This window comes from Pectinophora gossypiella, chromosome 5, assembly GCF_024362695.1.
Source record: "Pectinophora gossypiella chromosome 5, ilPecGoss1.1, whole genome shotgun sequence".
NCBI lineage: Eukaryota > Metazoa > Arthropoda > Insecta > Lepidoptera > Gelechiidae > Pectinophora > Pectinophora gossypiella.
Genome location: NC_065408.1, coordinates 10,271,700 through 10,286,043, shown reverse-complemented (window position 1 = coordinate 10,286,043; position 14,344 = coordinate 10,271,700). Strand labels below are relative to the sequence as shown.

The following is a 14,344-nucleotide window of genomic DNA, read 5'->3' as shown; positions in this document are numbered from 1 at the left end:
GATTGTCCGAAAGTTAGATGATCCGTGCTTCGGAAGGCACGTTAAGCTGTTGGTCCCGGTTACTACTTACTGATGTAAGTGAGTAATCGTTACATGAGCCATGTCAGGGGAATTGACGGCTCAATAATAACCCTGACACCAGGGTTGCTGAGGTTGGAAATCTACCTCACAACCCACACGAGAGAAGATTGTACTTCGTTAACGTTTCGGAGGTACAAATGTAAAAAGCTTATTTAAGAATATTTCGGTTTTCAATATAATTATCAGTCACACAATCATATATTGACCTGTAGCAATTGTGTACTTTAATCTATAAGAAAAACAAATAGAGAATAATTTTTTTGTAGGCATTATGAACAGGATGTTTTGCCGAGCACTGTAATAGTTTGATGGGGAAGCTACTCATTAATAGAGGTGGCTCGTGTAATTTGTCGGATGGATTCTATTTATTAAGTTAAGACGTAGAGTGGTCAAACAGTAATTATAACAGTGCCTCAACTCTGGAGAGGCGGTTCTAATTGAAACTGTCCGACCTAGATACGCAGGTGTAGGTAGAGGCCACCGTGTCCGCAACGATGCAATCACAAATGACATTATCCTTGTTTTCCGAAACGCTGTGCAAAGTGACATCTCCATAAAACGTGCTCGTGAAAGTGTATTACCGGCTTCGAACTCAGTTTATAAGCTAAAAGCGCCTAGGAGGACCGCGTTTTTACGCGAAAATAAGAACGAATTTCCTAAGTTTTAAGCCGTTAGTCTTAGTCTGAGGCGAACTTAAATAAAAAGTATTTTAACTGGTTTCTCGAAAACATTTACGATACTTGTCTCGTATTTTCAGGCTAGCCGGGAATGTCGCTGATGAATTCAATCGCAGTCTAATTTGAAGCTGATTTTCATATTAGCGGATTCTCAATCTAACTTCTCATTCCTTTAATCCTAAACAAATTCGATATTCAATTTCCATATTAGGTATAACTAGATACCTACGTGAGTAACGAGTCGTATGTTCTGTTTTTATAGATAGAGAATATTATATACTTATTTAATAGATAGGTAGGTTAGTAGGTTTCTATGGTTTGTGCGTCTATTAGGTAATTTGTAAACGCGGAACACATTAAGCTTTAGTAATGATTGATCCTTTCGTTTTTATAAAAGCAAGGAATATTTAATGCTGTAAATATAAGTAAATTGTTTTGGTGGCACCTTTACATAGCTATCGTGACCTTATTGTGAAAACCTATGCAGCCTATGCAGCACCTTTTTGAAAAATTACATTCGGATGTGATTATTGTTAACAAATCCTGACAATAGACACGCTAATTACAATCCTGGTAAAATATCATCTTAAATTTAAAATAATATTACTTAAAATAATACATAACATACATAAACTGCCTATATACGTCCCACTGCTGGGCACAAGCCTCCCCTCAATCAACCGGAGGGGGTATGGAGCATACTCCACCACGCTGCTCCACTGCGGGTTGGTGGAGGTGGACTTAAAATAATAATTATCTTAAATTTTATCCAGATTCTTTTTATCGTGTCGATGGCAAACTTAATAGTATCGGACCAAAACTTGGCAATAAGTATGGCGCTATCTGCAGCGTTCATCAGATCCTCCTGCGTGCAGGTGTTCGGGCGTGCAGGACACGATGTAAGATGAACCGGCACTGTTCCCTTGGTTGAAATTAATTGAAAGAAATAGTGCTTTTTTGAAGAAAATCATAATGAGAATGTGATTCCTCAAAAAGGTTAAAGGTTAGGTTATAAGGCGACGTCGCGTAGCTTTTTTCGTTAGTGTAGCGGCAAACTGCTAAAGGATCAAAATCCTTTGTTCTTGTCCAGAACACAATAACGGTTAACCTGTTAAAGGTTTTCAACTGAGGCTCAAGTTTCATGTCGTGTCATTAGTACCTAGTAAACTAGTCAAAACGAAACATCCATAGGTATTCCAGTGTAACGTATCGTTTTTTTTTATTTTTTTTGTATTTCAAAGTCACAAAGTCCTGCAAATTGATTGACCGAGCCATAAAGAGATACACTTATAATAATATGATTTGCATCACATAAGATGATAACGTTACTTTCGGGGTTGTCATTTTGGACTTACTTAGGTCACACTTTTGAATATACGTTCTTCTTCGATTGCGACGTTGGATCGATTTAATATATCAGTCCAGAATTGTAATTTTCATGCACGTGACGTAAGCGAGTTCAAAACGTCAAACCCTGAATACACCTGATTTTCTCGCCTCACCTTCGGTAGGTACCTACCGTAAAAAGAATGGCCGTTAAAGATCATGGTCGTAAAATTTGTTTGATTCCTCGAGTTACGTTAGACATTGCGCGTTCATCGGGGGTCTAGCCAAGTTGCGGTGGTTCCGATTTTGCCTCGCTAACGTATAACTCGCGCCAATCTAGGTACCTCGCAACCTCGGGCGGGTTATACGTTAGCGATTATACCTACACATTTTCAAAACGTCTGCAATTTAGCTAGGCCCTATCTTCGGTCTGTGTTCTTACTTGTCAGGCGGTGCGGCGTGAGGTGGTGGGGCACTAGGGGGCTTTAGGCTTCGAAACGCCTTGAGCCACTTATTCTTCATGCTCCCAGCTGAGGACGACGAGAGCTTCCGATCTGCCGCTGCGCCGCTGTCCGCTTTAGCCGCAAATAGCTCTCTCTATAAAAAAAAATACAGTTGAGAATCACAAAAGACACTTTATGAATACGTAATCAGGGCTATTTGTTGAAATAAAATTTTATCTAAGAATTTAACATTCACCGACGACGAAATTCTAAATTTCTTATTACCTACTTTATGAAATGTCTATAATAATGAAATGATGATGTAAAAATACAAACTAAAGTTTATAAAATACTAAAATTGATATTAAAATTCTGCCGAATTGGCCATCTCTAATAGATAGGTACATATTATCATACTACCTTCGTTTATCTACAATATTTTTCCGTAGAAGGGAATTTTACGTAAGATTTCACATTGCATTTTCTGAGGATTTTGCCAAGTGAGTGCTTAGTAAAGCTCGACGCAACCTTGAAAAATCCTCTTTTAAGATGCCCCTGCATCTTAGTCCTTAAGTATGTACCTACACAGGTTTAAAGTTTAAAGTCAGGTTTTTAGGTTTAAAGTCAAACCTACATCCATGCTCGTCATACACTAATGGGATGACAAGTCACATTAATGTTACGAAATATCATACCTTGATGTTGTATAGATAAGGACCAACGTACATTTTGAGGATCATCAAATTATTATAGCAGCTACAAAATAAGTCGCCCGTCACTCGACCCTTTCGAAGATTTCAGACACAAAACTCAAAAGAGGTTGGTCTTGGGAAGTCTAAGAAATACTTACGAAACGAAGACTTAGAAACTTTAGCTACTTAAACATGAATATTTAACACACCCCGCAATTTTCCGTACAATGAACTAAAAAAAATATTTAGTTATATAATGTACTTACATTACACCTAATTCAATATTTAATTACGTATCTTAGCATTTTCTAGTATAATTATTTAGTATAATAGGGTAGTAACAAGTTTTGAATAACGTGTTCTGCGTCGCGAGCGGTGCGATATATATCGAGGGCTTTGAGCAATAGACACAGCGAATGCTATCTACGTAGATAAATATCGTACGGCTGCTGTTTGTCGAAGTCCTCAATATAATTCGCGGCGCGCGTGGCGCGGAGTCCGTGCCGCAGGCGCTAGGATATTTCTTTTTCCAAGAGAAGAGTGAGTGTAGTCCTTATTATCGATACAAAACGTACAACATTGCGAGAACACTTCAGCCATAACAACTGAATGTTAACAATTTTCAGATAAGTTTTTTCATATCAGATTATACTGTAACTTCGCCTTTGCAATCATTACAGGAAGGAGTATAAGTACTTTTATTGCATAGAATAGGTAACAAAATACTAATCACGCTCATAAATATTAAATATATTATAATAAGTTTACAAAAGATAAAGTTATTACCTACCCATTATAGACTTATTGTAGGTAAATTATGTCCGTCTTAAGTATATCTACTTTAGTTCTATGCAACAATTCAATCACTTTACCCCTAATAACTAAAATAACTTATATCTCATTTTACATATATTTTCGTCACGATAATTTACTTGAAGTAAGTTACTGTTAGAAATTGACTGTGTATAGACCACACTTATAAGACCAAAGACTATAGAGTAGTAATATAGTTTATAGACGTATTGTCTATGTTCTTGTTCCTGTAATATTGGATCACACTCGTCAACCCTTACAATATTCTATTTATTTTAAGTTATCCTATGTGCTTATTGTAATCTATAGTGCATTCTATGGGCAATATAATCGATTTTATCTCGATATATCGGTGTGTTTATTTTCCACAATCCAATTGCCGATCCACGTTTTACCTCGCCACAGTTACTATCCAATCGGCACGTAGGTATCTACGCTGTTATGTCTCATTCGACTTTTCTTACTTGACTTAGCTCAATTAATTAGATAACGAATTCTTCCGTTACTATAGCACGCGTTAATTGTACGATTGCGTGTGTAAGGGTAATATTATTCAATCTGAAACTTAGGTTGGTACCTATGTGTACGCACTCAATTAGTAAGGTGTTAAACAAGGTCAAGTTATGATTTAAGTCTAATTTTTGAAACATTGTATATAGTTACTTAGGTATGTAGGTGTTTTTTATAAACCAGACAGATGATAATAAATATATATATACTCTTGCAGCCATATAGGTACCTACCTGGCACCTAAATAGGTAACCATTACAGGTAACAGGACACTAAACATATAATATCGCACGTTATTAGGTTTCCTATCGTCTTGAGCGTACAAAGGTATAGCAAGGTGGCCCTGAGAACCCGGCCTCCATAGATATACATTAAAGCGAGTAAGTATATAAATGTATAGGCAGCTATCTAAGGACCTGCAACTCCCTGCGAAGAAGCGTCGTGCAAAGAAGTATTCAAATCAGTCTAGAATACCATCTTATTCACAGCAGGAATCGCCGTAACTAACTGAATCGGTCGTCAAAGAAAGTAAACAAATTACTGTAACAATCTAGATACAACAGACTTTCAAGCGCAAGAAAATACCCAATTAGGAAGGAACGTGAGAGACAAACTTTTCAAGCCTTTGGATTATACAATACAACCTTATTGTAACAAGTCCCTCTTATACTACTGACTGTATTGCCTTAATTTTCAGATGATCAGGTACCGATCACCAGACATCTTTTGATACCTAAGGTCCTATATATTTCTTCCCGTTCTAGTTATCATACGTGCCTAGTAACAGTTAAGTAGATACCTACTAGCGATAGTGAAGTTCTTTTTACCGGAGGCACGAGAACGGTTTGATGCAAATTAAGTGATTTACATGTCTTTTATTCGACCCCTTTCATAATGTTTTGAATTTTTGATACTCATTTGTGTATTTTTTATTATTGATCGATAGAGTCATGTTACGTAATAGGTAATACCGGGCATCGTTGAACACTGGATACTTAGACACGAAACTCGTCAATGTGCCTAGTACGTAGTTTGAACTTAACCACAGGAAGTTCTACTGACATAGCAATCAACCTCGATTGTTCCAACTGAAATAGTTATCGAATATCTGCTAATAGGTATAAAAAATGTTTTCTTAGGAAAATTACATACATCGTTTACTTACTTTATTTGATGCAGTATTGAAACGAAAGCTGGTTTTCAAGTTATTAAACTTCAAGGACTGGTATGGCCATTGGGCAGAATGCCAGAATGAGATTGTCTTCAGTTTACAAATCTCATGGAAATTATGCGAGACTTCTTGGATCACACGGAGTTGAGAACAACTTACATAAAATTGTGTTAAAATATGTGCTTCAATAACAGTGTCTAGTCGATTCACATTTGGATAATACGAGAACAGACTCGTACGGTACGAATATAAGTCGGGAGGATTTGAAGGTTTTATAGTACAATAATCTTATTAAAATCTCGTTAGGTATTTATTTACTAAGTACCTACAATTTTATTTAGTTAATGGTTGAGGAAACAGGTTGCGTGAGGTTTACTTCCTCCTCGGCCCGGCATTTCGTGATAAGGCTTCCTTCTGTAGCGAACATGTCGCTACGCAAACTTATCGCTTGCCATGCCTTCAGAATATTTAAATTGCGCCAAGAACTCAAGATCAGAAGGTCGAGATTCGTGTCAAGTACAAATAAAAGTAGAAACCATAAAGCTTCTTATCAAAGCGGATGGGAAACGGTGAAACGGGTTATCTGCCCACTAGGTATGGTACCTACTATATTTCTTTTATTTTCGTAGCGTTTTTAGAAACTACTTAGTCGAAGTGTAGCCGTAGAAGCCGTTAGATATAATTTGTTAACTGATTTTGTAGAATAATTACTTTTAACAGCTTTAACATAACACATGTGAATTAGTAAGGTAATATAGTAGATACTACACGTAAGCACCCACCTACTTTTCAGTTTAACCTGTCAAGCGTGTTTCCGGTCGTGTAATACCGAATACCTATTTAGACTGAAGCCTCATCAAACTTGAGCTTCAAAAAACAGTGTAGGTCATGGCATTTAATCGAACGATCAATGTTTCTGGATCAAAGAATATGAATAAATATAAATAACACTTGTAACGGAAATGGGTAACTCGAGGAAAAATGCTTGCGTAGGTGATTTTGATTTGAGTTTGAGGCACATCATCCTGGTTGGCGCGTTATAAGTACTTACGTAACTTTTAAAGTAATGTGAATAAAGATAGAAGTAGATAGCGCCGTGTGCTCGGCACAATGTTGTTTTCTATCCAGCTCCCCCCATTTTTAATTTAATAAATTATTGTAATAGCTAGAATACGAATAATAAACGTGTTAAAGCATCTCCCCTCTAGTTTGTCTTAGTTCCTGCCTACTACCTACCTACCTAATAACAATATTCCAATCTCGTATTTGAAAGTTTACCTATTCTTCCTTCTTTGCCTTGATTGCCTATCTTCTCGGGTTAATGTCTGGGTTCTGCTAATGCTTAGATATTACATACCTACATTCATAAACTCACGCCCGCTATCCCTAATGGGGTGGCCAAAACACAAGTAATCAAAAGGGAGCTTGCAGCCGTTGATACGATATCGTAATATGGGTATGACAAAGTTTTTTTTTCTTTCCTTGTAACCATAATATGGTGACAGTTCATCAGCTCAACCCATGTCCCACTTACTACTGCTACTAACTGCCTACTAAACCTACTCAAAAATAAAACGCAAAACAAAGCAATAAGCAAAAAATAATAATAATAAGTACGCCAATTACTACCTATGTAGTAGGTGTTTAAAATTCAACTCACATCATTAAAGTACACTTGTTCTAATCGCTGACGAGTTTTGTTTGCTCTGCTGTATTCTGGAAGGCTAGATTGTCGCCGCACGCGCAGTCTTTGTTCCCTCTCCATCGTCATCAGGTCAGACTTCTGAGAAAGCACTAGATAGTGCAACCGATGTACTATATCCATCTTGACCGCTCAAACTTGGTTTTTTACATTAAAACAGAAAGTTTGATCACACGCAATATCATAATTTATCTTATTTAGTCATTTTGAGCAGCTACCATTAATTTACTTTTTGCGAGACACTTTTCTAAGTATTTAGTAGACGTCGCAAGGTGCGCAGATCACGTACGGTTCCACTAAGAGCTCGTTGTTCCTTATTGTGGCACTTTTGAAGAGGAGACGATTAAGCACGTGCGAAAGGGTGATACTGGAAGTGGCATCGAGTGGCGCCCGCCAGCCAGGGCGGCCGAGTAGTGACTGGCTAGGGCGGGCGCCAGCCGGCGGATGTAGCGATGGCGTGCCGTCTCTACCATCGCCCGGCAACCGTTTGCAAACAACACGATCTCGACACAGATACATAATCTACGTTGTTTTGAATAAGTTTTGCTACATTTCTCATACCTATTTTAATTTGACGGTGGGCCAACAAACTGCCAACATGCCAACATCATATCCATACCTATTATTGGTTTTGCCCACTCCTTTTTTGGCGTGATTTTAAGTCTAAGTTAACTAACTAACAACTAACTTAAACTTAACTTTGGACTTACATTGACCAAATTGGAGATATCCTTATAAAAGGTTTAATACGGTCTACTCTGAACCGGCGTGCGTGTATGAAGCGATTGATGTATGTGGAGGAAGCAAGAGAAGTGTGTCAGGATGGAAGCAAATGGAATTTTATAGCCTCTGCTTACCCCGGTGGGAAATAGGCGTGAGTTTATGTGTGTCTGTATGTTTAAATAAAAATAAACACTACATTCCCAATTGGGTTAGTCAAGAGGTACATCCATTGCAAGATGAACTAAGTACTCACGCTTCACCGAGCTTTCTGTTAGACCAGTGCGTTAGACGGTGCGCTGCCATACAGCTCACCACCTGTCACGTTGGATTAACAGAAAGCGCGGTGAAGCGTGGATACTAAGTTCATAAAAATATCGGGTGACTAAGATTTGTATTTTATTAGATGCTGAAAATTGGAGAACTGAATTAACCTGACTATGATGCGAAAGATTTGCTAATCAGTACGAGAATGTTGTTGAAAAATGACTTTCAATGAAATGGTCCATATTTGGGGGATGGGCTGACCCCTATCGTTGCTATATAGTTAAAAATATATCTAGGATTTTCAATTACAAGTGGCTCTGAGTGAGCTTGAGTCATTAGGGATTAATACATAACGGCCTCCGTGGTCCAGTGGTTGACCGTTAGGCTCACAATCCGGAGGTTCCGGGTTCGAATCCTGGTGGGGAAATATCACAAAAATTACTTTATGATCCCTAATTTGGTTAGGATACTACAGGCTGATCACCTGATTGTCCGAAAGTAAGATGATCCGTGCTTCGGAAGGCACGTTAAGGCGTTGGTCCCAGTTACTACGTACTTACTGATGTAAGTAAGTAGTCGTTACATGAGTCATGTAAGGGGCCTTTGGCAGCTCAATAATAACCCTGATACCAGGATTGATGAGGTTGGTACTCCACCTCACAACCCACACGAAAGAAGAATTAGGAATTGAATACATGTAAGAAATACGGTACGAATAGAAAATTCAATGCTTAGTTTAATTATTTATTAGTGAGACAAATCAATGCCTCTGCACAATCTCACAAATGTAAATAAATCTATGTAGATCAAGTTCAAGATACTCATATAAACACAGCGTAAATCATACAGCAAAACCATCGTTACATTTTGAGCTAATAACATTGAAACAAGTAAATATTTATCTGACTTACAAAGTTACAAATAACACCTTCATAATTGCTTTCGTTTACAAAGAACGTTTTAGAACGAACAACACTTCCGAAACCTTACAAGCACCAGTCTGATATCGACAATTCAACACTAAATTGTTCGAAAATGTCCATTGTCATAGAATCCGCGCACAAAACGTTGAATATTCTAGCAGTCTATATGTAACTACAAAAACACTTCAAGAACTATTTCACACAGGAACTGGTGAATTTTCGCATTTGTATTATAAACAACTTGTTAAATTTGCAAATTTTTCGTCTCAAAATACATTTATTTAGCATCATAAGCGGATTTCGTGGTGACAATGCGCATTGTTTAATGTAAAGTTACTAAACATCAAAAGATTTAGGACCGTGCTAAGACCTATGAGTTCGGAATAGTGGAATCACAGACTTTATTGGCAATAAGTATACATGACAATATTACAAAGTGGAAACATAAATTACTATTGAGTATAATCAACGAATGCATTATGTTCTAATAAAACTTTATGCATGGTCATGAAATCAAATAATTAATTATATAGAGGTAGGTACTAATTTAGCAAATATTATACAAATTTATAGTATTATTATTATACAAATTAATTTGTATAATTTGTATTTTTTTCTTCTTTTATAGATCTAGTCAAAGGAACGCAAAAACTATGTTCTTGTAAAGATTCAACTGAAGGGTCAAACATAACAATTTCATTTAGGTACATTTGTAAATAATAGTATAACACCATATTAGAAGATTAATACTATAAATATACAATTCAACAAAATACCTTACATATTATTGTTTCCATATAGGTTGTGCATTGTGCTTGTTAAATATATTACCTATTATAATTTAATCTTATTATGCATGTTCACAAATAAATATAAACATTTTCATAATGATCTATGATATGTTACATTATTATGCAATCCATTAGGTATAAAAAATGCCTAAAACACTACCTATATTCAACATTTCTTAACTTACAATTATACCATTAGCACATTTAAATTAATTTAGTGATCTAAAACCTGATCTTGGAAAATAATTACTATATTACACTGATATTTGTATTACAAATTTTATGCTGTGGAGGGAGTCAAATAAACATTATGGTAACAGGAAATGAGTCAAATGAGTGCATCAAAAGTTCATTTTAGATTGATTACTTATTAAATTCTCAAACATTTTAGAAACACCATTATAGTTTTATACACAAACAAGATCTAAAACCAAACCTAATTACCAAACATACATTAATTTATTTATTAACATAGAAAGCCAAATCTACCTTACACAAAAGTGTAAATGGGTATAGTATACGGAGTATAAAACATAGTTGTTGTACTTTTTTGTACTAGCTAATTATTATGTTTCACCAATTTTTGATTTACCATTCAACTTTCCTAACTGTCCTAACATGAGTACAGTGTTAATCAAATTTTCAGAATAAATGCGTTGATTGGTTTCCATTCTTCTTAATTTTTGAACTACATATTTTGAGAAAAATTCCAATTCATTGTCACTGCTGTGAATTCTGGGTGCTGAGTCTTCTGCACTCCGTTTACGCTTCATGCTCTTTGGACTGGTCTGAGTCATTGAACTCCTTGCTTTCCGTTTAGACTCACCAGTTTTTTCATTATTAGATAGGACACTATTAAAAAAAGCCTGATTTAAGTCTTCTCCCAAATCATTAGCTTCTTCTTCATTTAACTGTATGGTTAAGTCATCTGGTACTGTGACCATTGGAACATGATTATCAGAAAAGAGAGGAGATGGCAGAAATGACACCCTTTTACGTACTTTGACTACAGAATTCTTAGGTTTTACTGGAGAAGGCTCTTTTGATGTTGTTGCAATTGTGTGTCTACGAGTAGACTTTTCTTTGTTGTTTAAATTGTCATGAAGCCGGCTGGACTGTTTATTGCTCCAGAAGTTTACTTTTATTTTAGCCTTTGGTTTTGGCTTGCGGTCTAAGGGTTTTGGCTTAGATAGAACTGTGGGAAACATGTATCGCACATCATCATCCTCATTCTTCACTTCTTGCTTCTTTATATCTTTGACTGATGACTTCACAGCATTCAAATAATTTGTGTTGATCTTGTATCGTACATTTTCATCATCAGACTGGTACCCATTCTTCTTTGATGACATTTTATCTGGTTTCATAGCTCTTTCCACAATAAAAAAAAAAAAAAAGTTTGATTGATGAGGACCACCTGTAATAAAGAAACCAAAACATTCACAATTAGTTATTAACTTCTTCGAAAAAATGTTTACATGGCACAAAATAGGTACGAGATATTTTCTCAAATGATAACTCGATTTCCCGCCTAAAGTGACGATATCTGGTAGCTCGAAAATAACGCATATAGTGAATTAAATAGTTACTAATAACATTACATTTGTGGTAATAGATAGACATTTTATCTAATGCTCTGTTGACGTGTTGGAAAATACAGTCCGTTCGAAATTTAACTTTAGATAACAGTATTTTGAGGTTATGTGATATTTATAGCAATACATTTTTAGTTTATTAGGTTTCTTATTAAATATACCATTAGACACGTTTATGAGTTTGTGTTTTACCATATTCTATGGCTATATACACCATTGACACCCGATAATCGAGTAAAATATGGCTCGTCATCATTAGTTAATAGCTGCCTATTACTGTTACATAATCAATTTAATTAAGAAAATTCACTTACCTTTTTAAGCTTTGGTTAATATTTGATCAATAAACACTTGTATACTTCTTCACAAACAGTGTAAAATAAATAATATCACCAACACAAACACGATACACGCTCGACCTCAAAACCTTCGATGACGCATTGTAGTTCTAAAATTATCCGCAAGCGCAAGTGGCGCTTTGCGCGGGAAAATGCTGATACGAGTGATACGTTCCGAAACTAGGTAGATTTTTCATTTTCACAAGCGGAAGTAAATGTTTTATTATTTGAAACAATGGAATACTAAGTATTGGAGTTTAGTTTCTACTTGTTTTGTGTAATGTGTATGCACATGCAATTAACAGTGATTTAATAGTAAGTTTAGGTAATACGAAGCGTTTATTAAATTCGAATTTGAACCCAAGCATATTATTTCACGTACCTACTTGCCTAGTTACTAATGTGTGTGTGTGTGATATATTTATATCAATAAGTAAGTAGGCTATTTCAGCATCTACAATTCGATTTACGAATATAATTTAGATTTGCCGGATTTAATAGGTCGTACGTATTATACTTAATCTTGTATTAGGTACTCTGACGCACAGTAAGTAGGTACCGAATATTAATAATAATTATTACCAATATTTAACAAAGATGCAATTAATTATTACTTAAATAGTTTATGAAAAGTTCTTCGGAGTAATTTTTATTTGTAGTAATGTAACACCTAGGATAGGTAGCACAGTAAATCCTAGCAATATTTTTTTAAGTTTTGGCAATTTAGGGTACTTATCCAAAATATTACAAAAAGAGAGTTCATTACTGGACCAATAATATTTTGCATAAGTATTGCTACACTATTTTCGTATTCTTCTGAAAACTACTTACACGAAAACTAAATCCTTTCTGTAGATATTGATACCCATAATCTTGTTAATATTTTATCTAGAACTCGTGCGTGAAATTTCTATCCCGGTGAACAATAAAATACAAGTGGCTACTTACCATATGATTCTTCATTGATATCCAGCCCATTCTGGCACGAAACTTTATCTTCCGTTTGTTATCCGTGTTTGTGACGTAAATATGTACGTATTAAGGACGGAATATTGTCATATAACCGAGGATTTAAGTTATTTGTTATGAACAGCAAATGTTGCAGACAAGAGGTTATGTCGATCCCCGAGATGTTCTCTCAGACTGAGTGGGGAGGCTGTGCGCAATGCGACAGAACCCATTTCATTTCATGACATAAATTTCATTGTAAATGTTTTCTACACTGTTCTACGAGAAATATCTAAAATGAGGTTTAAAAAGCTATGAAATGACTAAAAAAAACACAATTATATTTTGGCATACCAAAAATTTAGCTAAAAATATTGCCGATAATTATGTAAATGTTTGAAAGTGAAATTAATGTATCTGAATATTTACCTTAAAGTTCTTAAAGGAAATGCGGCAACAGTTGAAAGATAAAGCATAAACGTTTTAATAAGTACTTTTAATATTGAATGGCGGGAACGTCGAAAATATTGACAATTAGAGATGGTGAGAGCATGCGCAGACTAGAAACCTGCGCTGTCTGCCCTAGTAACGAGTTTGTTTGTGGTGGCTTCTTTGTTTTCTCTTTTCAGTAAACACGATGTTTGAATTAGATACTTCAGAGTCGTCCACCTCTTTTGTTTTATTTAATTGAAGCGGCTACGACACGAATTTGTCTTTGAATTCGTTAGCTCGTGTTGTTGAGCCAAACTTAGTCGAACTTGGAAACTTACTCAGGTTTATTTATCCTAATACTGAATATAAATGCGAAAATGGAATTCTAAAAGGTATTTACTTAAACTTTCGATATTAAAATAAAGTAAATGCAAGTTTGTAAGTATCACACAACTATAATATTATTATATAATAGTAACTTATCGAGATTAAATACCTAATTGAGACGCCACGAATAGTGACTTTACCGAATACCGAATATCCGGTTACGCTCTTGGCTGAAGCGCCGAATATTGGTAAAAATTGCGATACGATACCATTAAAAGTCCCGCACGTACAGAGTAGTAGGTAGGTACTTTTTGGGCACTTTTCATCGTAATGGATAAATAGATTGTGTAAACAATACACCAAATTAGGTACCCTAATGAAGCGCCAAGTAGTGATTTAACCTAATAACTGGACAAACATTGTAAAGAATAGAGAGAGAATAATGTCAAATATTTTTTAAAGATGACCGAAAGATTAACCGAATACCGAATATATACCGAATACGGTTCCATTATTGTTACACCAAATATTCGGTTTCGCTCTCTGTCTCGCTCTAGGTCCTCTCTATCTTACTGGGTAAGCATGTAC

General features: G+C 35.6%; 2 protein-coding genes across 3 annotated transcripts in view; both read right to left on the bottom strand.

The window, feature by feature from the left end:
* The window catches only part of LOC126367150 (uncharacterized), a 193,536-nt gene that overhangs the window by 29,202 nt on the left and 149,990 nt on the right, over positions 1–14,344 (bottom strand). For both annotated transcript variants that reach the window (XM_050010555.1, XM_050010554.1), the window contains exon 12: positions 2,527–2,681. In XM_050010555.1, the coding sequence (XP_049866512.1) occupies positions 2,527–2,681 (155 nt within the window). The remainder of the gene's footprint in view (positions 1–2,526; positions 2,682–14,344) is intronic.
* Positions 9,134–12,165, bottom strand: LOC126367182 (uncharacterized). The gene is made up of 2 exons (XM_050010603.1): positions 12,026–12,165; positions 9,134–11,533 (listed from the first exon to the last, which is right to left on the bottom strand). Exon 2 carries the CDS (start codon positions 11,481–11,483, stop codon positions 10,683–10,685), a length of 801 nt encoding a protein of 266 aa, XP_049866560.1. The 5' UTR covers positions 11,484–11,533; positions 12,026–12,165; the 3' UTR covers positions 9,134–10,682.